This window comes from Arachis duranensis, chromosome 2 (genome assembly GCF_000817695.3).
Source record: "Arachis duranensis cultivar V14167 chromosome 2, aradu.V14167.gnm2.J7QH, whole genome shotgun sequence".
Lineage (NCBI taxonomy): Eukaryota > Viridiplantae > Streptophyta > Magnoliopsida > Fabales > Fabaceae > Arachis > Arachis duranensis.
In genome coordinates this window covers 75,897,130-75,924,837 of record NC_029773.3, presented here as the reverse complement: position 1 = coordinate 75,924,837, position 27,708 = coordinate 75,897,130, and the positions used below count along the sequence as shown (strand labels likewise).

General features: G+C 30.1%; 1 protein-coding gene across 2 annotated transcripts; it reads left to right on the top strand.

Moving 5' to 3' along the window:
- The first annotated feature begins 2,770 nt into the window (after positions 1-2,770).
- LOC107475037 (delta-1-pyrroline-5-carboxylate synthase) lies at positions 2,771-17,575 on the top strand. Of its 2 annotated transcripts, none has more exons than XM_016094683.3 (20): positions 2,771-2,968; positions 10,518-10,589; positions 11,009-11,112; positions 11,471-11,573; positions 11,698-11,859; positions 12,114-12,391; positions 12,982-13,132; positions 13,231-13,395; positions 13,586-13,663; positions 14,005-14,094; positions 14,345-14,431; positions 14,554-14,640; positions 14,712-14,808; positions 14,892-14,995; positions 15,105-15,180; positions 15,833-15,983; positions 16,068-16,136; positions 16,640-16,706; positions 16,788-16,858; positions 17,021-17,575. In XM_016094683.3, exons 1-20 carry the CDS (start codon positions 2,804-2,806, stop codon positions 17,100-17,102), a joined length of 2,259 nt encoding a protein of 752 aa, XP_015950169.1. In that variant the 5' UTR covers positions 2,771-2,803; the 3' UTR covers positions 17,103-17,575. The 2 variants fall into 2 exon arrangements, with proteins under 2 accessions (XP_015950169.1, XP_015950168.1); XM_016094682.3 differs by lacking the exon at positions 2,771-2,968 and adding an exon at positions 9,778-9,944.
- The last annotated feature ends 10,133 nt before the right edge of the window (positions 17,576-27,708 follow it).

Sequence of the window (27,708 nt, the reverse complement as noted above, 5' to 3'; positions counted from 1 at the left end):
TGGTGGCTTCTAGTGGCTGACTGATGGTGGCAGAGAAAAAAAAAAACGACCGCAGACAGTAGAGAAATGTCGTCGCACTTTGCTTAGGGTCATCATCAGTCGTCACCGAAAAACATCAAATAGAGGAGCTTCTCCATGGGCCAAGGTGACTCTGAGGCTGGTGAGTGGTGACGGTGGTTGGTGAAAAACAGAGAGAATGCTGAGAGGAAAAGGGTGGCACCGTCGCCGCTATGCGTGAGGGGACAAGGGTGCGTGGCTCAATGGCCACGTGCTGAGGAAAGAAGATGGATTTCAGGCTTCAGGGTTGTGCCTCAGCCTCACTAGTTGCCTTCAATCTTTACTGTGCATTGCGTGAATGCGTGCCCTAAGGCTAAGTTTGTTTTATGTATGTATTAAGATATAGACATTGAGGTATAGACATAAAATATTTGTGTTTCTGTATGCTATTTGGATATGATAGACATGATAGTATAATGTCTAATATTATATTTGGTTTATAAAGAACAAGACATTACATAATTAAAATGACCATTTTGTCCTCTTAATTTAAATTAAGAAAGATAATAATTAAAAAGCTGACCTATTAATAATTTGATAAACAATTTTATTAACATATTCATAAGCAATTTGAACAACATTTTTATCACTAGTTTTATCAACAATCAGCACCAATAACAAAAGCAGATTGATAGCAAAATTTCATTTATCGTAATAACAAAAGTTCCTTCAACAACTCTTTTATTTTTGAAGATGTTGCTACATTGTTGGCCAAAAAATTGTCAACCTTCTAGTGGGCTCATTATATATTTGTATTCTATAGCATTAGGCCTCCTATAAAATGTTGGATAATTAGATAAATATGCTCATTGTAACAGCAAGATGGAAAAATCTTTGATGGTGGAAATATTTATCGAGTATAATTTATAGTAGCTTGTTTTTTTGAATTAGACAAATGGCTTTTTCCATTTTTTTTCTCTTCGATTAGGAAAAATAACTTATCAAACTTTAAAATGCATTAAAACAACCACCACCGAGATTACCCATTGCCTATTGAAGAATTTAGATAAAAATAAAATGAGTAATACTAATTATAAAGAATTCCCTAGTTTCCGTATAATTCGATCGTCCACATACCCAAATAATAGAATAGCACTTAATTAACAATAACACATCTGATCAATAATCAAAATTAAAACAAAAATATCACAAAAAGAAATACCAGAGGCAATGAGACAAAGCACATTGATAGAGCAGATGTTGCAACGGCGGAGCATAAAAGACTCAACGGGCATTAGAAGTACAATTAGGCGACGGAGTAGCAACACAAGCTCACCACGACCGGAGCACAACACACAATAATAAGAGAGGAGAGTCGGCGAGAAACAGAGACGATGTGCAGCGATGGTACAGCTTCGATGATGCAAAACAATTGCAAAAGAAATTATTACTAGTTAGGGTTTGTAACTCAAAGAGGAGATATTTGAAATTTCAGAAAATGAATGAAGATAAAATAGTCTGAAAAAAATGATACAGATCTGTGTCCATCATCCGAAAGTCGTGTCTCATTATTTTACTGAGACATGAAATACATGTATCTTGTGTATGTTTGTGTGTAAGTGTGTCTGTCTTATTTTTGTGTCTCACAAATCAAACAATAGACACGTCCCACTGTGTCTATATCTTGGCAAAACACGGACATCAAACAAATGGGGTGTAATTTTGAGAAGTGTATGCTCACCGGGTCAGATCCGGGTGACCCGAGTTATGATCTGGTCCCATTTTAAATATCCTTCCAAATTTTGTTCTCTTTTTCTAGGTCAGACTCGAACCACTTCGAGTCCACGCCAACATGTTCCAAAATGCTTCGGGCCCAGGCCGGATCTTCGCAGTGGTCCAGGTCATAGACACCCTTAATTGAGAGTGCATTCTAGTAAGTATCTCTCAAATTTGATCAATCATGATGTAATAGAAATTGGTAATGACGAGAGAAAGCCTGCAAATTGATGACATCTTTTTTTTTATTTTATTCTCGTGTAGTATATTGCGCGATTTTTGATTTAAAATCACCGCAATTTTTTTGAAAAATCAGAAGAAAATTTTGTTGCAGTTGTATTTTAAAAATAATAACAAAAAATATAACTACCTATTTAATGATGGTTATATAAAGGTTTTCTATGAAAAGTTGAAAACTGTTACAAAAATTATCACTAACGTCTTAAAAAATGATATTTCATGAAACACCACGAAATATTTTTCGCGACGGTTTCATACTGCGGCAAATTCATAAATAAGGTCCACAATTTTTCGATTTTGCTGTATTGTTTTAAAGTTCAGGTAAACCTAAAGTTTAATTTAATGCAATAAACAACTTGATTAAAAATGTTTGTTACATCTTAATTATTTCATACATTAAATAATAATTTAATTAACATTATGTTTTAATAACTAAATTATAAAAAAAAATTAAAAAAAGCATGCTACATCTGTACTTCACTCTAATAAACTTTATTAAAAACATAATTCTAATATATTAAGTAGATTTAACCATAAAGACCTCAACCTTGTATATTTAGTTATTCAATATATAAAGTAAAAATAAAATCCTTTTTACCATATGTGTATTCAAGTAAAAAAGAAAGGGAAAAAAAAGGAAAAATATAAGGGCTTGAAAAATCCAGTGCCTTTAAAAACCAAGGAAGGTCCTTTGCTTTCAAAGTAGTTTACACTTCACAGTTCACACCGGTGGCTTCATTTTTCATTGACACATATCTCTTCAATAACTCTCCCAAAAACGAAGAAGGGTATGGAACCTTTGCAAAATGGCATGAGCCTGTTTCTTAGTAGCAACCCTTCTGATTTGCCCAATCCTAATGGCCTTAACTACCACTCACTCTCTGAATCTGACTACTTGGACAACATGGATCCTTCTAGAACCTTTGTTACCAAAGTGAAGCGTCTTATTGTTAAGGTATGTAACTATGTATACACTTCAGTTCTTCTAATTAACTTATTACTCTCACCTTTCCCTATAGTTTTTCTTCTTCTTCAATTCATTTGAATCTATATGTATGCATATGAGGATTTTGTGAGTTATTTTAATTTCAACAATATTCATCATGCTAGCATTTTTGTAAATTGCAAAGTGCAAATGCATAGTTATAATTAGTTGGTGGAGTCTATGATATCTATAACTCTGGTGCTTATTATGGTAACTAAATAACTTTAGCAACACTTAAAAATTGTTGCTAAAATGAAAGTCACACTTTTTGAAAAATTTGTTAATAATACTCTAAATTTTGATTTTAAAATTAAAAAAATATTATTAAATAATAAAAATAATATTTTAATAATTTTTAAATATTATTAAAATTGTATACATATCGTAGCCAAGCACTAGTTAGTTGTTTTAAACAAATTAAAATAGGATGAAAACTTAAATTTTGTACTATATAATAATTGCATAATAATGTGCGCGGAGGACAAGATAATAATCATAATATAAGCACAAGTTTGAGCCACGTCATCATGGCTCTTCTGGGATTTTGATGAGAAATAAAGTTTCTGAGTGGTGGATTCTATTTTCCATGTTATACTTTTGGCCAATGAAATTTGGTATTTCAGTGATTTCAATGAAGGGAATTATTATATTAGAAGTATGAAGTATCATGTTTATGGAAGATACGACCCTGAATAACTTGAATGAAAAGTTTTATTATGTAATTAAATAATTCTATTCTTAGTTCCCTTCTTTTGCAAGTGAGAAAGATAATATATTTGGTTAATTAGTTTTTATTTTTATTTTTTTTATACATTAAAAAAGGTTTTTATTGAGATTTTTTTCTATTAAAAGATATAAAAATATTTTGAATTCTAATATAATGTTAAAGTATATTCTTTGCGACTTCGCTGCCCATATTATCATTTCGTACAAACTTTTCCAAACACATTGATTCATGCCTTAAAGTTTTTTGTAATTGAATTAGATCAATTTAATTAATGGTGGGAACTTATGAGTTGGCAATTGGTTTGGTGCAATGCTCAATTCTTCTACATTGTTTTCTTCACGGAAGATCTTTTTTAATTTTTTTGGGAAAAAAAAAATAAAGAAAGTTTATTTTTCATTTTTAAATTTAAAGGATTATAAACTATGAAACTTGTACAGGCGAACCTTATTTAATAACATTTTCACATTATCTATCTTATAATTTTCCAAAAAAAAAATTAAATTAGAAAAAGTATCCTAGAATAATTAAAGAATTAATTATCTCCTACGATTCATTTTTCTCTAAACAGGGCAAAATTAGATAAAATATTAGAGAAAGCTAAAAAATATTTACACAATAAAATAAAATTAAAATAAAATTAAAAAAAAACTAAATTAAAATTTATATATAATTTATATGTAAAAAATTAAAATTAAAAAAAATATTGTCCCAGTTTTTCATTGTATGGCTCGTCCCTGCCTCTAGAGCTCTACCATTTATACATATCTTTTTATGTGCATCAAAAGAAAACTATCAAATTATTTTATTTATTTATTCATTCTCAAATTATCCAATCTATATATAAGGACATAATTTTTTTATACCCACTTAAAAAATTACAGGTTCGAATCTCTCTATTTATCTTCAGCAAAAAAAAAAAAAAATTATCCGATCCATATATGTAATTTGCTCCTTTCAGTTTCCCATGTGATTGACCTCTCCATACATATATGTGAACCCTGTGCTTCAAAGCTTACTCTGCCTGTGCTTTAATTTTCGGTCTAGATTGAACTACTAATAACATTTTCGAATTATCCATTGAGTGATTTTTTACAAAAGTATTATTCGAATTTATTAACATATAAAAATACTTTAAATACTTTTATTTTTAAAATTTGATAATTTTAAGGTAAGTGGATATTATGTTGTAAACTTCTTAAAAAACAGAAAAAAATTGAGATTGAATTTTGGTCTATTTTTTACATCTAATTTTCAAATAATTATCTAAATTTTTGCATAAAATAAAAGATAAAATAAGTGATTTGTCAAATAAAAGAATAATTTATAACTTATAAAATAAATTATAATTTTTATTATTTTTGTCATATTTTAAAATATTTTGAGAGTAATTTTATTATTAATAAATTTAAAATATTTTTGTCAATAATTTAACAATTCAATAATTTTTTGTGGTTTATTTTTTAGTTTAATTTATATATATAAAATTTGGTTGGTAGGTTCTGATATGAAAGCTAAGGAATTTTGTGGGATTTTTTTTGAAACAAATAAAAAAATATTATTTTAAAAAACAAGTTATTTTAACTTTAATTTGTAGAATGCATTTTTTTGGTTTATGATGAGTTTGTCCTGCTTCCCATAAAGTTCATCTAAATTCTAGCTAAGAATAGTCACCAAAAAAAATTCTAGCTAAGAATAAAGTTCAAATTTCTAAACTATTATCATTGTCTTTAAGAATATATATCAATATACAAAAATATACAGACAACTATTATTATAATCTTTTTAAAAATATACAAGTACATATGAATAAGTCATATTTAATAAGAATTTTTTTTAATTATAAATTAAAAAAATTATTATTTCCCTAAAAAGATACCATTTATTCCAAAAAAAATACGACTTATTCTTGTGTACTCCTGTATACTCTAGATTCTAAAGACAATAATAATAATTGTCATTATCTATTGTAAGTACCATGACGAACTCTAATAACTCTGATTATCATACCTACGACCAGCTCATAATAACTATCCTCGTTATTGATCGAGGGTACCGAAAAACTGATAAATAAAATTTCGAGATGAAGAACTATTTCAAAACATATGATACTAGCAAAAGATCCATGCAGCGCACAAATTGAAAATTTCTATTTTGTGTTTTGAATTTTTTTTTAATCTTGATTTGTTGGATGATATCCTTTTTGAGAATTGGAAGGGCTCAGACGGTAAGACATTTATTTTGATAAAGATCTTGATTTTAATTGTTTGTGTGATCTCTTTAAATCTGTATCATTATCATAATCTGAGAAAAAAAATTGATGTTACGACATATTTATATCATTTTGTACATGCACTTTTTGAGTTTTAAATGCCGTAAAAAGATTATTTTGATTTTTGAGAAAGAAGATAATATTGTAATTTGAAATTTTTTAAAATAAAATAAAAAAATAATTAATTATCAAAATTTTATTTTTTTAATTTTAATTTTTTAAATATTACTTTTTGGGATATAGGGCAAGTTTGCTGTATTTACCGATAAACTCTATAATTTGTATAAAGTTCGTCTGACTCTTCTGGTAACTTCACTCTAAATTCTCAAAAGACATCCTCTTCACAGTATATAGGAGTACAAAAGAGTACATGGTAATAAGTCATATTTTTATTGAAAAATTAATAATTTTTTTAATTTATAATGAAAAAAATCTTTATTAAACATAGCTTATTCTCATGTATTTGTATATTTTTGTGTATTCCTATATACATAAAAAAATTCTTGTTAAATATGATAATGGTTACCATTGCAGCGATGTTAAAAAAAATCATACTTGTTATTCGTATATTTTTGTATATTTATATGAACGTTTGGAGTCAATAATAATAACTTATAAATTTTTAAGTACTATTTTGATGGATTTTTTTCTCCTGATGTATCCTTTTAAGCAAAAATTTTATTTTTGGCAAAATTTGTATGAAAATTAGTAAATTGATTCATGAAATAAATAACCTCATTTCTTTGTTTATTCTGCTACTATAAATATATCATAAAAGTAATATGTAATTATGAAAACAATTATATCAATATATAATTTTTTTGAGATAATTTTTTTCTTAGGCTGAGTTTTCTATTTAATTTAATAATAAATTGTTTCTTAATTAATATGAAATACCGATATTCATTTCTTTGTTTTCCTCCGCTATTATAAAAGTATAATAGAAATAATTTGTAATTCTGTAAACGATGAAAGTAATTTTTTATGCATTTAAAATTTATCACAAATAAAAAAATAGAATCAATGTGATAATTTAGTTTTAGACTAACTTATTAGAAAGTTCTATGAAAAGGAATCATATGAATTATTCTGTAATATAAGTTATAGAAGCTTAAGTTTCTTTTGCCTAATCTTTATGCATAGAGACCGAAAATACTGACCTTTTCTTTCTATATAATTATATCAATTAACATTAAAAAAGCTGAAAAAGTAAATAAGTAAAGATAAACTAATGTTATCTAATAATATATACTGTCTAGATCTAGAATGTAAGATAACTAAAAAGAATTAAAAAAAAAAAACTTGAGAGTCTGCTAGTTAATTTATACTTCTTTTATTTAATCTCTATTTAACAAACCAAAATAAATAAATAAATAAATCCCTCCCCGAAAACAGAAAACTAAAAGATAAATTTTAAATTTTTAAAATAAAACCAACTTAGTTGATTGAGCAGTTAATTTAATTTTTTGATTAATTAAATATTAGAATTCAAAATTTATTTTATGTGTATAATAATTTATTGATTAATAATAAATTTTTAAATAAAATTTTAATTTATAACAAATTAATTATTAGAATTAATTATTAGATTGTCAGATTGAGAGATATAATAATAATAATAAAAACCCTTTTTTAAGATAAGGTGGATCACTCAGCTATGGTGCACATGGAGGATGGAGCCGCTTGACCTATAACAGAATAGTGTCTGCTGTTAAATAAAATAAAATAAAAATAAAATTAATCCATTCAAGAAAGAATCAAAGTTATTATAAACGCATATCGAGTAACTCCAATGGCAAGATAACAGTCGTTCTAGTAAAGAAATCTTGATGTACTTAATAATCCAATGAAAGTTAAATATAAAGTAGTATTAATAAACATATTAATAAGCTAAGTAATCCAAAGAGTGTCAGATAAGTTAAACTATTTTGTATTGAAAGACGTGTCATATGAATCTTTTATTAATTAAAAGAATTTTAAATATATTAATACACTAATATTTAAATAAATTTTAATTATTAATCTTAATTATATATTATATATATTTTTTATAATTAAAATTAATAATTAAAAATTACTGAAATATTAATATACCGACATATTTAAAATTTTTTGTATTAATTATTACTTATTAGTTATTACCATTACTTTTGCTCATTGAGGATTCAGTGTTTAATAAGTGGGGTCTGTGGTAATAGTTATTTTTAGTTGATCTTGGGGGGAGAAAAATGAGAAAATTCTTTCTCTGGAGTTAGGAGACTAAATTTCATTTAAATGGTTCATTTTTTATCGTAATTTTAGAAAATAATATTATTACTTATGAATTTGGTATTATTATTTATTTTGAGTTTTTTAAAATTATTTTAATGTTTATTATTTTACTTTTTATTGTAACGAGGACAAATTTCTATTTAAGAGTGATTTGAAAATAATATTGTCATGAAATAATTTATTTTAAAACATTAAATTATTACTTAAATATATATAGATAATTATATCTTATACATATATAATAGAAACATATATATCTAAAAAAGTATTTTTGTTTTCTATTTCTAATATTTGAAGTTAAGACTTCTCAACTAATATAAGGTATTTTCAATTTTGGCTAATCTTATACTTATTAATAATAATATTATATATATTTAACTAAATAAAAAAGTAAATTAAAAGACATATTAATACACTAATAATTTATAAGATAAAAAATTAATTTCAATTTCTTGATAGTATAATTTTTTAATAATTATTTAATTATTCAAAGTAATTAAAAATTTACAATTAAATTCATAAAATAAAGGAAACAAATTTTTTATGTTTTTTTATATTCAGACAAAAGTTATGTTTTATATAAAGAAGAATCTCATTGATATAATAAACAATTATAAATAAGATAAATCACTGGAACAAAAAGTATTTATACAAAGATACAAAATATTTTTTAATATATTTTGTTTTGTTTAAAATATTCGAATTACACCTACTAAAATATTTTGTCCCAGTAAAATTTTTTTTTACCCTAAATGAAAAGTTCAAGTACTTATTCTATATTCTTGTATTTTCCATTATAAAATCTATTTTCAGCATATCCACCTACACCATTATCATATACACCCAGAACAAATTTATTTTAAAGTGTATACTATGACGGCTATAATAATGTGATAGTGATTATATATTTTTAATAACATTTAAAAAATATTATTAAAATTAGCATAAAATATATTTTTGTTTTAATTTTATTTTTTAATTTTTTTATTTGTATCAAATATATTTTTGACAGCTAAATTTTTAAAAAAATTTAGGACTAATCTAATAATAATGTATGACAACTATGTCTGATTCACTAATATTGAACATTATTTTTGTAAAATTATTGCTGAATTGGTCTTAAATTATTTAAAAAATTCGTTGTTANAAAATTTTAAAGACAAAAAATATATTTAATTTTAAAATTAAAATAATATTTCTTAATTTAAAAATAAATATAAAAAATATAATTTTATGTTTAATAATAATGAAAATATTATTAAAGTTTTAGAGGCATAATAGTCAATTAGTCATTATAACTATAGTTAGACACTCCCATTTTTTTAGTTGTAATATTAATAGGAGTGACAGGTGTCTATTGCAAAACAAAAAATAAATAAATACGGCTAGAGAGAGGGGCAGTGAAGTACTGAACAGAATCCGTGATTCGTGGGACCCACAATTGTTATTGGTCCACGTGTCACTCTTCGCCGCGTCTCCCAAAGTCTGATACCTATATATGCATGCTGAATCTCTCCCTCCATTTTCACTCACACATCCGCCCCCACCCACTCACCGACTCACTGAACTCGTTCACTGAGTCACGCGATTCAGTCTTCTTCGTTTCCAAAATCATGGACTCCATCTCCCCTGATCCCACTCGAGCTTTCGTTAAGAATATCAAACGTGTTGTCGTCAAGGTTTTTTTTACTTTTTTGATTAACTTTACATATTTTCTCTTATATATATTCTTTTTCACAACGATTTATTTTGATTTCTCTTAAAACATTTTTATAGTGCATTTTCTAGTGAGGAGTTATATTATCCTTATGAATGGAAAAAGCGAAAGATTGAGCATTTATTTTTATATATATTTTTTTGTTTTTTTGTTTTGTCTGATTGCTAACACTGGCATTTCTTCATGGCATGACTTTTTTGTTTTTTATAGTTGATTATGTCACTGGATTTTTTATTTATTTAATTTTTGCTTTTCATTTGTTTTGGTGGGTGGGTGGTTTACTGGTTTTGTGTTAGTTCTGATTATTTGAGAAGTGCTTTTATAATTTTGTTTAGCTTTTTTGAAAAAAATGATGTTTTTTTATATCTTTGGTTAATTTTATGAAAACTTATCTTTTTCACTACAATAGTTGATATTTTGTTTTGGAAAAACCAAATGATCCTATATTATCATTATTCTTTTATTGAGTTATGCCTTGTTCTTTCTTTCTTTTTTGGATTAACAATTTTATTTTGTTGCATCATCTTGATTGAAGGTTGGAACAGCTGTTGTTACTAGAAGTGATGGAAGATTAGCACTGGGAAGACTTGGTTCTCTCTGCGAGCAAGTATGTATATATCAAATTGTTGCTTATAATTTCGTTGATTCAATCAATCAATAAAAATTGTATAATCTAGGGTGGGCTGAGAGTCGCTTAACTAAGTGTCTGAGTGTTCAATTCTTGCCTTAGTTATTAAAAACATTTTAAAATTCCGGATCATGATCTAACTATAGATTAGTCACTATACTTGACAGGGGATCTTCTAAATATGGACGATAGAAATGTCATTTAAATATGTATATATAAAGAAAATCCATGATTTGATATCTCTAAATTCAACTGCTTGTAGAAGGGAAAAATAGATAAAAATGATGAAGAAAATGAAGCCTCTAAACTGGGATTTTCTTATTTTTATTTATATTTATTGAATTTTTTAGTATTATATTTTGTGGCTGAAAGATGTGTCTTCTTTGGAAAATTTGCAGCTTAAAGAACTAAACACACAAGGCTATGAAGTTATATTGGTGACTTCAGGTGCTGTTGGTCTTGGCCGCCAAAGGCTTAGATATCGCAGATTGGCCAATAGCAGGTTCCTAGCTAACATTTCAGCCTTGCAATGTTATCATTTTCAAATTTCTAATTAGTCACAAGTGGCCAAGTGGGGTTCATAATTTCAATTGCAAGTTAATATGAGTTTTGATGCAACATAAAATAAAGAGTGAATAAGGCCCTGTATTTATATTTTCTTATTTTTAATATCATCTTTGGTGCAGAGAAAACTTAGCATAAAGATAAGTTATCATAAAGTGTTATTGGAATTAGACTTGCATAGGATTGAAGGATTTCATGTAAATTTCTCCATTATCTAGTAATATGAGGTGGTAAAGATTAAAAATAGAAGGTAATGAATCATGAGCTTTAAAGAAAATCGGTTGCTTGTCATGCAGCTTTGCTGATCTTCAAAAGCCTCAAGGTGAGTTTGATGGAAAAGCATGTGCAGCTGTTGGGCAGAGCAGTCTCATGGCTCTATATGATACCATGTTCAGCCAGGTTGGACCAAAATTAAGTTTCTTGTTCATTATGCTCTCAATCTAACATACATTAGTTGGTGTTTTTCTCTATTGGTTTATTTTATTCTTCATATTGATGCTGATATAATATTTTCTTGGTGCAGCTTGATGTGACTTCTTCCCAACTTCTTGTGAATGATGGGTTTTTTAGGGATTCAGGCTTTAGAAAACAACTGTCTGACACAGTAAACTCGTTATTAGATTTAAGGGTTATCCCCATTTTCAATGAAAATGATGCTGTTAGTACCAGGAAGGCACCATATGAGGTATGCTCATTTGAATTATCTCTATTTTTTTAATTATCAATGGCTGGTTTGTTATTGCCATAGTATTGTCAATTTGCCTTTGTCAACTCTCCTTTCTCTTAAAAGAAAGCAGAATCTGTTGGATTGATTTTATTGGCTGTGATATGATATGTATTACAACAGAACAGAACATGCAAAAATTTCACTAAGCTGAATCAATCTTCGTGATGGCTTTGTAATGTGTAATTAATTTTAATTGTAAGCACTATGTGCAGGATTCATCTGGTATTTTCTGGGACAATGACAGTTTGGCGGGTCTATTAGCTCTTGAACTTAAAGCCGACCTCCTTGTTTTATTGAGTGATGTTGAGGGCCTTTATAGCGGTCCTCCAAGTGATCCGAAATCGAAGCTAATTCACACGTATGTGAAAGAGAAACATCAAGGAGAAATTACTTTTGGTGATAAGTCAAGATTGGGCAGGGGTGGCATGACTGCTAAAGTTAATGCCGCCGTTTGTGCTGCTTATGCTGGCACCCCGGTGATCATAACTAGGTATGCAGAATTTGAAGCTGTCTTTTCGTTGATATATTCCATTGAAAAGAAAATTTCTATGAGAACTTGTTATAGTCATTTGATTTTTGGGTTGACCTTTGATAGAAGCACAATTTCGACAAACTAAGTTGTGATCCTTAGTTAGAAAAAAAAGAAAAAGAATTGAATTAGATAGATTACTTTAAGAAGCTGTTTGCAACATATTATCCTTGATTGTCCTCCCCCGCTTCTTTTAACACAGCATTTAAACCAGTCTATGGATATGAGATGACCTGCAAATGCACTTTTCCACTTTGAAATAAACATAATGATCATTTCTGTCACGCTATCTATAGTAGCGCATAGTGCATGTAATGCTACAGGGAAAAAAACTGAAGGAAAATGTTTTCCTTTTCTTCTTTTTTTCTTGTTTTTCTTTTTATTTATTTATTTATTTTTGGTATTTAGTAATTCTGATTTCCTTTGTCAGTGCTGTCTTTCATTTCATTTATTTTTTTTTTCTCATACCAGCAGCATTTGCATAGTTTCAAGTATGCATATTGATTTTCCATTCTACTGACTTTGGTTTCCATTTTAAACCTTTGTCGAAGTGGCTATGCCACAAATAACATCATACGTGTGCTTCAAGGGGAACGAATAGGTACTGTCTTTCATAAAGATGCACATTTGTGGTCTAGCATAAAGGAAGTGAGTGCGCGTGACATGGCAGTTGCTGCACGGGAGAGTTCTAGACGACTTCAGGTATGTGCATTATTTGATAAATTTGAGTTTTTAAGTGGAATGCTGAACTGCATTAGTCAGTGGTCACTCATTTGTATTACATTAATTTTCTGTATCAGGTCCTAAATTCTGAAGAAAGGAGGAAAATATTGCTGGCAGTAGCTGATGCATTGGAGAAAAATGAGGGTATGATAAGGGTTGAGAACGAGGCAGATGTTGCTGCTGCTGAGGCAGCTGGATATGAAAGATCTTTGATATCTCGTTTGACCCTAAAGCCTGAGAAGGCAAGAAACAATTGAATGCATATTACATAATTATATAATTATGTAATAATATCAAAACATCATAGCATAAAATACTCAGCTTTCATGTTTTCATGTCTGCAATGATTTCTCACTTTGTAACTTTTTTTTGGGAGAGCATTTTATTTTATTCTCTTCTTCTATTTCTTATCATTTTTTTTGTATTTTACAGATCTCTAGTCTTGTAAGGTCTGTCCGCATGCTGGCAGACATGGAAGAACCTATTGGTCAGATTTTGAAGAGAACTGAGGTCAAAATCCCTTCCCTTTTATTTGAAGGAGGGTCTCTTATCCTCCTTATTCTTTGTATTAATCCTCATGCGTTAATTATTTTTTCCTTTTTGTTAAAGAAACTGAAATGGTAAGTGATAAGTAAAATAATAATTGGCTCTGTGATATTGAACTGATTTAGCAATTTTTCTTTTTTCATGTGGTTAAGCTATACAGTTTTGTAACTCATGTTCTCTGATCTTGATTCTTGATCTAAGAAAAAGAATATCCCTCCCTTTACCATGAATAATGTTAGCAGACCATACATTTTACTGTTCAACAATCAGCATTAGTTTTCACTGTTTATACATTCTTTGTTCAGCTAGCTGATAAACTCATCTTGGAGAAAATATCATGTCCATTGGGAGTACTCCTGGTTATATTTGAGTCTCGACCGGATGCCCTTGTTCAGGTAAATTTAAGATTTCCATTCTCTTACATTCTTCTTTGGTCTTCAATTAAACTTCTGAGAATGACAAAGACATGAACACAAATAAAAGTTATCAATCTAATCGTTGTTTTGCTACATTACCAAGCTTCAATAAATCCTTTTAGTTTATAACATATCTGACTATTACTTTTCAGATTAGGTATGTTGTTTTGAATATTGATTGTAAAGTTTCTCCACCCTTTTTTCTTTTGTGGTTGGAATCGATTAATAGATAGCTGCATTGGCAATTCGAAGTGGGAATGGTTTACTTCTTAAAGGTGGAAAGGAAGCCCGGCGATCAAATGCTGTCTTACACAAGGTTTATATATTTATTCTGCTTGAGGCTACCACATTATAAGTTTAATCTGAATCAAATTTGACTCTTTGTTCTTATTATAGTTATTGATATGTTTCCATATATGGATATTTTTTAATTATCAGGTGATTACTTCAGTCATGCCCGAAACTGTCAGTGACAAACTTATTGGGCTTGTGACTTCAAGAGAAGAAATTCCAGATCTTCTCAAGGTGGATATTACACATTGAACTTATTATTTTTTTTCCTGTGATGATTTTGCACTAATTTTATTCTGCTACAGCTGGATGATGTGATAGATCTTGTCGTCCCCAGAGGCAGTAATAAACTTGTTTCTCAAATAAAGGAGTCAACAAAAATTCCTGTTCTTGGTCATTCTGGTAATATATACATATGATTTCCAATTTGTATTCACACAAATTCCAGTTCTTTCTCAGATTGAGTAATAAGCTTCATAATGCAGATGGAATTTGCCATGTTTATGTTGACAAGTCTGCTGATATTAATATGGCAAAGCAGATTGTTAGGGATGCAAAGACTGATTATCCTGCAGCCTGCAATGCAATGGTAAGTAACATCGACTCGAATTAGCATATTCACCTATTTCTCGTTATGAATAATATGAATAGAATCTGTTGAATATCCTAATTAATATAATATGTTTTAATATTGATAGGAAACTCTACTTGTACACAAGGATCTGATAAACAATGGTGGACTTGATGAGCTTGTTTTTGAACTTCGACGTGAAGGTCTGATCTTGCAATTGGAAATTTATGATGAGAAGAATTGATATGAGTTGAAACTTTTACTCTGATTTCTTCTTCCTTTTTTTTAAATACCTTTATGGGATTAGAAGAAGCTTTTATATATTAGTTTCATGATATACTGCATCCTGAAAAGTAAAATGTGCATGTTAAGGAAAGAAAATTGACCAGAGCACTAATTAGATCCCAACTAAAATTGAACAGTCAAAAGTTTAATTGAAATCACAATGATTGGTCTAATATATTTTTGAAGTGATTTTTCAAAGGAATGAAGAAAAAGGAGTTTATAAACTTAAAAAAAAGATTTTATTCAAAAGAGAAAGATCTGCATGTGATACAACTTAGTGACTTATTTTACTTTTTGAATTGAACAACAAAAATCTGTTTATTATTGATAAAGAAAAGTTTTGAATAAAAGTATGACACCTTTATGTACCAAATAAAAAAGTTGAATAGCTTTAATTGAAGAAAATCGATGGTCATATTTCTATGCTGATGATATTTTGGAGTTTTTCAAACTGAGATGTAGTGTCTATTTTAAAACTTAATAGTTTGGGTAAAAATGGTCCAAGAAATGCTCTGCTAAGTTGTCTTTAAAAACAACAAAGTGTTTAAACAACCATAATTTTGCTTGCAGGTGTTCAACTGTATGGTGGACCAACAGCCAGTGCCTTACTACATATTGTGGAAACAAGCTCTTTTCATCATGAGTATAGTTCACTTGCTTGCACGGTCGAAATTGTTGACGATGTATATGCTGCCATTGACCACATACATCAACATGGAAGGTATAGGGTCTTGCATTTCATTTTTATTCTCATTATCTCTTTGATAAGTGTCTAAAAGTCATTCATACTTTGGCTTTTATGCAGTGCTCATACTGAATGCATTGTTACTGAAGACTGTAAAGTCGCTGAAACTTTCTTACGTCAAGTTGACAGGTATGCCTATATCTTTTCTTTGAGAAATGTCATTTGATCCTTTGCTTCAAATCATGAGAAGCTGGGGTTTCTTCTAATGCTTACATAATTTGTTTGAATCTCCATTCAATTACTTCCCAAAGTGATTCATTATACAATATGTTACTTTTTCTTGTTACGTTGTTTGAGTTCCATATATTAGGATTGATTTATGTACTACTGCCTCTCTTACATTTTCTCTACAACCAGATCGTCAATGGTAGTCTTTTTTACATCTATTGTTGCCTATCTACAGAGCTCACATCTAGTTTTGACTTTTGAATAATTGTTTCTCGAGATTCAATGATTCATATAAATATATAGTGGGATGGCAGCCATGTTTAATTTGAGCGTAATTCAGTTTTCAGTCTGAACTAACATTCTGCTTCAATGTGTTTCTATTTTTCACTATTCTTGAATAAATATGTTTACTCGCTCTGTCGTTCATTCTCTAATATATACACATTCGTCGGATGCGCAAACAGTGCTGCTGTATTCCACAATGCAAGTACAAGGTTCTGTGATGGAGCAAGATTTGGGCTTGGTGCAGAGGTAAGTATCCTTTTAGAAGCCTGTGGTTAATTAATGTAATTTTGTTATTTTCTTATCTGTTCTTGGTCGATTGTTGAACAGGTTGGAATCAGTACAAGTCGAATTCATGCTCGTGGTCCTGTAGGAGTTGAGGGTTTGTTAACAAACAGATGGTACATAATTGTGCTCTTCTCTCTTGGCTTTTGTTATATTGAACAGAATAGTATCTTAAATAATTATATTTATCTTCATGGGGGTGCCTAAACTACGTAATTTTATGCTATGCTATGCTTTTTTGTTTTTCTGATTTTTGCATCTTTTTGGATATAATGCAGGATACTAAGAGGAAATGGTCAGGTTGTAGATGGCGATCGAGGAATGAATTACACTCATAAAGAACTGCCACTAAAAGCATAACTTAGTGTACAAGGAACTGATGAAGTTCAGATATGCTTGCCTCATTAAAACGGAATCTCTCTTCTGTTCTATTTTGATATACAGAAGTTGCTGAGATGCTGCCTATAATATTCGACTCTTATTTGCCCCTTTTTTCCAGAGCATTTTTCCTAACCTGGAGCAAGTTCAAGTGGGGATAAAATAATCATATACATTGTTACTATTTGACTATGCTTTTTGTTGCTCTTTAATTCAGTGTTCCATGATATGCAAACAGCAATGCTGTGAGTGATCGTATAAATGTATTCACTATTTCTATATGAAGTTGAATAATCCTATGTTAGAAGATAAAAAAAAGTTTGATAATAATGTAGTTATTATTCTTTTCTTGGGGCCATAATGTTTATGCAGAATCTTTAGTTGGAAATAGGTGGTGCCATTTGAATAAATATCTTGCTTGGTGATTGCTCTTGTACCCAAGATTTGTGATAAAATTCATACCCTGTATATATGGATTAATACAATATAGACATGTGGCATTATTAATCTTAATTAATTAATAATTAAATAATTTTAAAAATTTAAAATTTAATGTATTTTAAGAATATATTAAATATTATTTGTATACAAATACAAATACGTATATATTTTAATTAACTATGGTTAAATATTTTTGTTTATTAAAACTAATACAAAATTAAAATGAAAAACCTCTCCTCTTTTTCATCAGTGATATCTTTGCAAAACATTATGTATTATTTTTTGTTTTAAGTTAGACTCCTGAACTCTCAACCTTTCAGATCTAAACCTCTCCCACCATCGCCGTTCACCGTCACCGTTCACCACCACTCACCGACACTGCTAAATCCCTTCTATCTCTCATGCCTTCATCTATCTTTATCTCTATCACTGTCTATGCCGTCGTTAGCCTCCGTGACTACGATTACAACGCTCCCTGTTTCTGCTTCCAACAGCAGTGTCGCCGCCGTTTCTCACGTCTTGAGCTTCCGTGACCTCTGTATGTGTTCGCCGCCTCTGCTGGTGGATCGGAGACGGCGAACACAGGAATCACGGAGGCTGATCAGGACGTGAGAGATAGCGGCGACACTCCTGTTGGAGGCGGAAACAGGAGGCGCTGTAATCATGGCCACGGAGGCTAACGATGGCATAGACGGTGATGGAGATGGAGATAGACGAAGGCGCGAGAGATAGAAGGAATCTGGCGGTGTCGATGAGCGGTAGTGAACAGCGCCGATGAACGGCGATGATAGGAGAGGTTAAGATCTAAAGGGTTGGGTGTTCAGGAGTCAGATTTAGAATAAAAAACAATACTAGTGTTTCTGGAAGAGAACACTAATGAAAAAAGGAAGAGATTTTTTATTTTAATAAACAAAAATACTTAACTATAATTAATCATATATGATTAAAGTATACACGTATTCGTATTTGTATACAAATAATATTTAATATATTTTTAAAATACATTAAATTTTAAGTTTTTAAAATCATTTAATTATTAATTAACTAAAATTAATGATGTCACACCACATGTTTATATTGTATTGGTCTATATATACATGATATGAGTTTTATCACAAATGTTTGAGTATGAGAGCAATCACCATCTTGCTTTGCCTTAGCACGAAGTTGATAGAAGTTTACAAAATTATATTATAGCATGCCACTTTACAACGTTAACCATCATTATTAGTATTCTTATCATTTTTTCTTTTTGGATACACTTCTCTTATCATATCATATATCATCATATGATATTTTAATTTTACTAACACATTCACCATTATTCTCTTTCGACTAGTTTAATAATTTTTCAAAGCTTGAAATTAATCGATTAATAGTCTAAATTCTACACTTTGAAACCATACTAATTAAACTCTGCATACTAGAAAATAATAGGCATGGAGTGCTTAGGAAAAAGAAAAATGGCAGAGGTCATTAATTTATTCAAAGATTTTATATAAATTAGCAGAGTAGCATGCGATTGTGATAAGTGTGGGATAATCAATACAATAACGACTGATTTTTTATCCGGGTGATATTTATAGATCTTACAAACTGTCCATTTTAATTTGAATCGATAATTTTTATCTTAATACCTAGTAGTCGTAAGAAGAAAAAGTTTGACAGTGGTTGATACAGCAAGGAAAGAAAATAGGAGTAAATATAATATTTTATAATATTGTTTAATAAACAAAATACACAAATAATTTTGAATAAAATAACAATTAAGTCTATGAAAATTTTGATTTTAGATTAATTAATTTTTAAAAATAAAAATATCAATTAAGTTTTTTACAATATTAAATGTCTAAATGATGAATACATTATGTCTTTTTTTTTTATGAATAATATAAAATAAAATGGAGTTGCTTATATGTTTTATTATCTATAATGATATATTTTGTTATTATCACATGAGTATAAATATAAAAACAATAAAATATTTATCATCTTCTGAGTTCTATATAATCATTATCAATAATTATTTTTGTATTTACCATAAATACTAATAAGACAGGTGAAGTTTTGTTATAAAAATTGACTGTAAAAATCTTCTATAAAAAAATACATCATTCGTAAATACTACTATTACATAAAATATGACATCTGCTGTTTATTACTGTAAAAAAACTTAATTGATATTTTTCTTCTTTTATGATTAATTAATTCAAAATTCAAAATCTCAATACCTAATTGTTATTTTACTCAATAAGTTTTTACGTCTCTGATCAAATAGTTTTATCTTTATTTCAACATTGTTTTTGCATTTCTATCGTTCTCAAGATAATGATAATATAAAAAACACAACTTACTGGCCACAAAAAGAGCCCATCTTCATAAATACTTTTTGGAGATTTTTTTTTTGAAAAAAAAATAATAAATAAAAGATGTTTAAACTTTAAAGAGATAAAAGGTCTTGAATTCATTGAATGCCATATCCAGGGTTCAAACTTCAAAGTACGCCAACCTCCATTTAGGCATGTGCATGGACATGGGGTGAAATCGAGTTTGATGTGATTCAGATTCGATCCGAAATATATAACGGACCTATTTATTAGACTTGAACCCGACCCTAAAGCCGATGAACCTATACATTTCAGGCCACGATTATACCGGATAAAAATCGGGTGAAAACCGGGCCATTAACATTATCGATACCTTCTTATAAACTAGCATATGAAAATATCCAAATTTTCAAAACTTCAACCATTATTTAACGTAATAAAATTCACTTAGAAAAATATAACAATAACCAACTCTTCTCTAAAATTAAAACATAACCATAATCAATACTAATATTGTCTAATAATACCAAATATTTAAATAAATACAAATAACACAATATTATGCATTAATTAGTCTAAAATCTTATGCATTTTAAACATAAAACATTAACTTATAGTCTTATAATAACTAATAACACAAAATATTAAGGTTTACAATACTTAAATTCCACATAAGAATAGCCATCATCCATCACTAATACACAAAATATTAATTGTGTATGATGACCGAGCCACCGGGCCAATTTCGGGTGACCCAAGTCATGACCCAGACCCGAGCCAAAATAATGACCGGGTCTATTTTTGAGATCCTTATCCGGCCCTAGACCCAGTAAAATCACATCAAATTAGTCCCTAAAGTGTTCGGGATTAGGCCGAATCTTCGGGCCAGACCGGGCCATCCACACCTCCATTTCACCTTCGTCCTTCGTTTGTTTCCCTCTGTTTCTTTGAGACTTTATGCTCATTCCCTTTCCTAATTGCTCATAACAATGACAATGATAACAATGTGGATGATGCTGTTGCCAGTGGTGGAGTTTGAAACGAAATTTTGGGGGGTCAGATAGAAGATACTTGTCAAGATACTTTTGATATGGATCCCATTTAAGATAAGCTCGTCTAACCTCATTTCTCTTATTTGGGTAATATTACCAAATTTGAAGCCATTTTTCAGGGTATCGTTCTAAAGATGTAAGGAGAAACTCATGAGATGTAACTCTTTAAACTTTTAAAGGTTGTATCTTACTTTTTTCGTGATTCATTAAAGTAGAAAAACTATTTACAGGTGTTGATATTGTAAAAGTTACATGTTTTCCTTCTTGAATATTAGCATTCTTCTTAAAAAATGCATTATCAACTCTTTGATTTTTTATGACTATTTTATATAAAAACTTGAATATATATCTGGTAAAATATGTAAAAAAGAAATTAGAAGGACAAAAATACCTAATTTTGTATATTTGAACTCAAAGGTAGAGGGAGTGCTGCTTATTGAATAGAGAGCTGTGAAATGCGAATACAGTCAATTCAGTCCAAATCCAATATGTTTTGAATGTTTAAAACTAAAAATTATTATACAATAAAAAGAAGAGATTAAGATTAAATTTTGGTATTTTAAGTCATAATAAAATATTTAAACCAACTGAATTATTTTTTATTTTTTAAAAAAATATTACTAATTTTTTTAATAAAAGTTTGGAGGCATGACCACTCCTTGTCTGAACTAAGCTCCGCTAGGGTGGTTGAGTTCAACAAGATTTTAGGGTCTCTTGTCAAGATTAAACAATACCCTACGGCTGTTTCGCTCTTTGTACAAATGGATTCTAGGGGCATCACTCCTTCCTTGGTTACTTTGAGCATTTTGATCAATTGTTTCTGCCATTTGGGTCTGATGGATTCTGCTTTCTCCGCATTGTCCAAGATTATCAAGTTGGGTCACGATTTGAATCATAACCTTAACCACCCTAATGAAAGGGTTTTGTATAAACAACAACAAGGTTAGGGAAGAGCACTAGGATATCAGCTTGATGAGGCCAGTTATGGGACATTAATCAATGGGATGTGTAAGATAGGACAGACAAGAGCGGCCACTGAATTGCTGCACAGGCTAGAGAAGTAACCCGTTATACCCAACGTAGTAATGTACAGTGCTGTCATTGATGGATTGTGAACCAAGCTAAGAACTTGTTTCCAAGATGATTGCACTGAGAATATCTCCTAATGATTCACTGTTTCTGTTGTGCGTAGCTACAGGATTGTTGAATGAAATGGTTAAAAGCAGCATCAAACCAGATATATATATACCTTTAATATATTAATTGATGCTTTGTGTAAAAAAAGAACAATAGAAGCCCATAAAATGTTTGATATGTTGTTGGAAAGAGGCCCTAAGTCTAATGCTGTTACTTTCAATAGTTTAATTGATGGATACTTTCTAGTTTCTAATCAATCAAGTGAATGTGGCAGCAAAGTTGTTTGATAACATGATCAAAGCAGGTTTAACACCCAATACTTAGAATTATAGCACTATGATTAATGGATATTGCAAGAGCAAAATGGTGGACTAAGCAATCACTCTCTTTAAAGAGATGCGTTGTAAAAGTGTAGTTCCCGATATTGTAATTACAAATTACAATTGCTTGTTGATGGTTTCTGCAAATTAGGATGAATACCATGGGTACATGATCTTCTTGATGAAATGCAGAAAGTGGACAACCCCTGATTTAGTCACTTATTGCATATTGTTAGATGTTTTATGCAAAATCCAACATCTTGATGAGCCAATAACACTATTTTGGAAAATTATTGACAAAGGGTTTCTTCCAAATGTGGAAGAGTAAGAACTGTAAGAGAGTTTTTTTAGCATCTTTTGATCAACAATTGTTGTCTAAATGTTTTGACCTATAATATTATGATAAGTGGGCTTTGTAAAGAGGGCTTGATGGATGAAGCAATGACCTTATTTTCAAAAATGAAAGGAAATGTTTGTCTTCCAAATGCTGTAAATTATGAAACAATTGTTGGAGCTCTTCTTGCTAGTAATAAGAATGAGCAAGCTGTAAAGCTTCTTCATGAAATGATCAGTGAAGGTCTACTAATGGGTAGTAGTAATGAGGTGAGATCAATTATTTCAAATTTAAGCGGCACTTGAGTAATTGTTGAATATTCATATGCTGTGAAAGCTTATTACATACATTAAAATTGACTTGAAATTACATTATTCCTACCATGTGCTTATTTGTTAATTATGACAAATTGCTACTGTCAGATATTATCCACAGTGTTGAGTTTTAATTTATTAATATAATGGCATCAGTTTTATCATATCACAAACAAAGTTGACAGTGTGGAGTCATTTGTGCATATTCATCTCTTAACTTGAATTGCTTTTAACTTATATTGAAAGCAAACAAATAATTTTCCATTTTCTTTACTCCATGTTTTCGTGCTTCTTTATGGAACACACATGCTAAGTTATTGCTGGTTCTAGTTCTGAAATATTCAAGATTCACGCATGGTGTTCGACTAATTTGTTTTACAATCTTCATAGATAAGTTTTCCATTGTTTTCTACTTGTATCATATTTGTTGGTAAGTGCTGCTTCTAACTGTTTTTTTGTTCTCCTTTTAATTTAGGTTTCTAAGTCTATGACTCCCTGTGTAAGGATAAGGAGTCTTTGATAATTTGATTTGGCTATTATGGTATTCTCTTGAAAGCTGAGTGAAGACCCATGAATGTTAGTTTTGAAGCTATTTATTTCTTGAATTTCATTGTTTCAATAATGATGTTATTTCCCTTAGACACATCGAGGATTATCACAAAATCTTATAAACTTTTTGGTTAATAATCGTTCCTAATTTATTGCCCATGACTCCTAGCTGGTATTTTTGGTGTTAGAACTGAACAAAGACATGCTGAGGAGATCACAATTCAATTATTTGGTTTAGAGGCACTCTTTGTTTCTCTAATTAATTTTAACTTGAATGTCTCATTGATATAAAATTATTTTATAAGGATATAATATTATTTAAGGCGTTTGTGAGTTGAGTATTAGTTAATTGTGCAGAATTTTCTATATATATAACATGTTTATCAAAGCTTTTCAAAAGTAAGTGTTTGATAATTTCTTATATGATTATTAATGGCATATGTATGTGTCTAGATGTGTTCTGTATATGCAATTTAAATGCCCATTAATACTAATATAAACATAGAAAAAAGCATAGTAATGGTGGATTCATGAGGATAAAAAGGAGAAGGCTTTTTCATCCACCTAGTTTTATCAATTTGCAAATTTTTCCTCAATTAGTTAAAAAAATAAAATTGGCCGATATTATGACAATACTAGGTAGTATAGATATCATTGATTCGAGTAAATCTTTGTAATGGTCTCTGAAATTCAAGTTATTATCTAATGTGGTCTTTAAGATTTTAATTTCATCATTGTAGTCCTTCAGATACAGCTCCAGATACCATAGTGGTTTCTCAGTATTTTTTTTGCAGATGAATTAGCTATCGCTGTGTTGACCTGGCATCACGTTGTCACGTTAGAGGGTGCCAAAACGTTGCTGTTTTGGTTTGGTGCCCATATTTGATAAAAAAACGACGCCGTTTGGATTAAAACATAGCATGTAAAACGGTTTCAATCAAACACATACTCCACTTCCAAACTCCCTCTCCTTCTTCTTCTCTTTATCAATGGCGCTGTCGTAGGGTTTTGTGGGTGGGGTAAAAATCTGAGACAAGAAAACATCCAACTTAAGATTAAGTTAGTCATTCATCTCCTCCATTGCATGCAAGAGGTTCTGCCATTTTTGTTATTAACAAAGGTAATTTTTTTTTGCAATGCAATAATGGTTGTTCATTATATTCATCTTGTGAGTGTGGTTGGGATTTTTTGCTTCTTTTTTGTCAGTTTAGTTTCTAGGGTTTGGTGTTTACGCTAGGTTAGGGTTTTGTGTTGATGCTATGTTTTAAACGAATGGAACAGAATTACGGTAAATGATGGTTATAATGTTGAAAAAGTAAGTGTTTAGTGGTGTTGATTTGAGGTTTTTTTATGATATATAAGTAGTTCACAAAAATCTGTTTTGAGTTAAGGGTGATTATGAAGTAATCGTTTTTGAATTTTCTGTAGATGGAAGAGATGTTGGATATTATGCTTCATCATGGGGGTGACTTTAAGGAGGCATATAAGGAAACATATAATCATCACATTAATCCCATTCTCGGCCAACCATTATGGGAGAAAGCAGAGGAATATAACAGGCCTCATGCACCAAAAATAAAAAAATAAACCAAGGAAGCTCCAGATGAAGAGAATGATGACTGCAGAAGAGAAGGGTGGAGGAAGATCTAAAAAGACCAAACCTAATCCTAAACTTGACAGTAACATTGGAGAGAAGGTTCATCTAAAGAGGCAATTAGGGGCATTTACATGTAGTTTCTGTGGAGAAAAGGGATACACAAGGAGAGGTTGCAAGAAGAAGAGGGTGGTTGATGCTGCTGTAGCTGCTGTTGTTGCTAAGAACAAGAAAACGAAAGGAGGTGCTGTTACATATGACCAACCAACTGAGCAACCTAACGATGATTGTAACTGAGGTGTTGGAGAAGATAAGCATATTCTGCAGCCTCCTGTGAATGCACCAGCTAGTTTTGATGCAGAACTTGTGGAGATAGATTTATCTCAGTCTACTGCCTCTAAATTAGAAGATTCTCAATAGGTATCTAAATATCATAGTACATAATTTTATGTGATTCATTTGAATGTCCATTGATGTCTAATGTTTCCTTTTAATGATCTAGGTGGGTAGACATGTTAGGCCTCAGATCTTCTCTACCACCAACCTCTGGTCTAGTTAATCCCATGCAAAGTGCTAGTTCAGGGACAACATCAATCCCTTGACTTACCGTTGTGTTGTTCTACACATTCGCCATTACCATCGCATATTCGCATGTATAGCTCAACCACTCCCGCTACTTGCGCCATTTGCGTTGTTCTCATTATCCTTTCTCCTTTTTTCTTTGTGCTCACTGGATGTCTGGATCTATTTTCTTGCGCCACCCTCGTCACGAACGACGCCAGATTTATCCTAGGGTTTCCATCCAGCATGAGCTCATCGTTTATTATCTGGTACCTGCCTCATTGGATTATTTTAGTAGGTATGCGGATAATTATTTTAATTCTTATGTGCCAAATGGTCATTTTAGTAGGTATGCATATGGTTATTTTAATTCTTATGTAAATTGGTTATTTTAGTTAGATACAATTAAAATATGTTGGATGTTCAATTTACTAGGTATGCGGATAATTATTTTTATCCTTAAGTGGATGGTTATCCTTAAGTGCCGATGAGCGTCCTTTTTGACAAACCAGCGACAGTGAGGAGGATTTGGCATTGACGAAGGCCGAAGGGGCTAGTTGGCAACCAAGCGACGGCGTGAAGAGCCCATGAGGCGATGATGATGTCTGGTGAGGGAGAGAGTGACACCATGAAAGGGGTTGATTGGTGAGACGGCGACAACAAAGGGTTGGGGGGAAAAGTTGGTGCTTTGGCAAATTAGGGTATAATGAATGGTTAAATTTTTTGAATTACTAAATGGGATTTCTTAGTTAGGTAATTTAGGTGGAGTGTTTTTTTAACTTTATTGTGCCAAATTTTCAATCCGTTGTTCACGTTGTTCAGATTTTCCATTGTCTACCTAGCGGAGCCGTTTCTGTAGACGTAAAAGCATGGAGCGGATGGAATTTGAACTTGGGCTATAAAACTTCTTGGAAGCAATTATTCAATCAAAAATTGATTTCCTTTTAAAAAAACTAACTTTACCCATATTTTATTAAGTTGGTCATAATATATGAGTAGATCCAACCATCCTTCAGTAAAATAGATATCATTGCCCCTTCGTTAAACTTTTACATCCATGTATTTAGAATCTGAATCAATGAATACAATTCAATGTAGTATTTGATGGATGTGCGTGGTGTATGATAAATAATTGCAGCAAAGGATAATCGCACTATAAGATTAGATGAAAAAATAAGTTTGAGTAAAAATAATCATCGAATCATCAAATGAAAAATACATTCTTATTCTAGAAAGTAATCAAAGGAGAATAACAAATTAAAAATTTTAACAAAATACTTTCGCTCTAAAACTTAGACTCATGAAAATTAGTAATTATTCATTAATTGCCGATTTGATATAATTATAAAAAAATATCTTCCTAGAATAAATTGAGAAGAGACAGGTGTTATTAACGTAAATATCATATAAATGCTAATTATGTATGATTGACATTATATTATAATTATTGACAATTAAAATGATTGAGAATTAGTATAATTATTCATTAAATTTTGATTTTCATATAATTATAAAAAATACTTTCCGAAAATAAGTTAAGAAGAGATAGGTGCTATCAACGTAAATATCAAATAAATATTAATTATATATGGTTGACATTATATTATAATTATTGACATTGACAATATAATTTTAATGTTACGTTAGTGTAAAATCGTTTTACACGTGCATTCAATCACATAAGGTCACATTAGTAAAAATAAGGAATAAGTATTGTTTTGGTCCCTAACGTTGAGAGTCAGAATCGAAATCGTCCCCATCGTAATTTTGGATTTAAAATCATCTGTAACTTTTTTTCGTATTAAAATCGTCCTTTTTAATAAATTTTTTACTTTATTACTAAATTACCCTTATTAATAAAAATATTATAAAATTTAAAAAAAAAACACGGGAGGGGATAGGGGAAAAGGGAAAAGGGGAAGGGCGAGGGGATATGGGAGAAGGGAAAAGAGAGAGGGG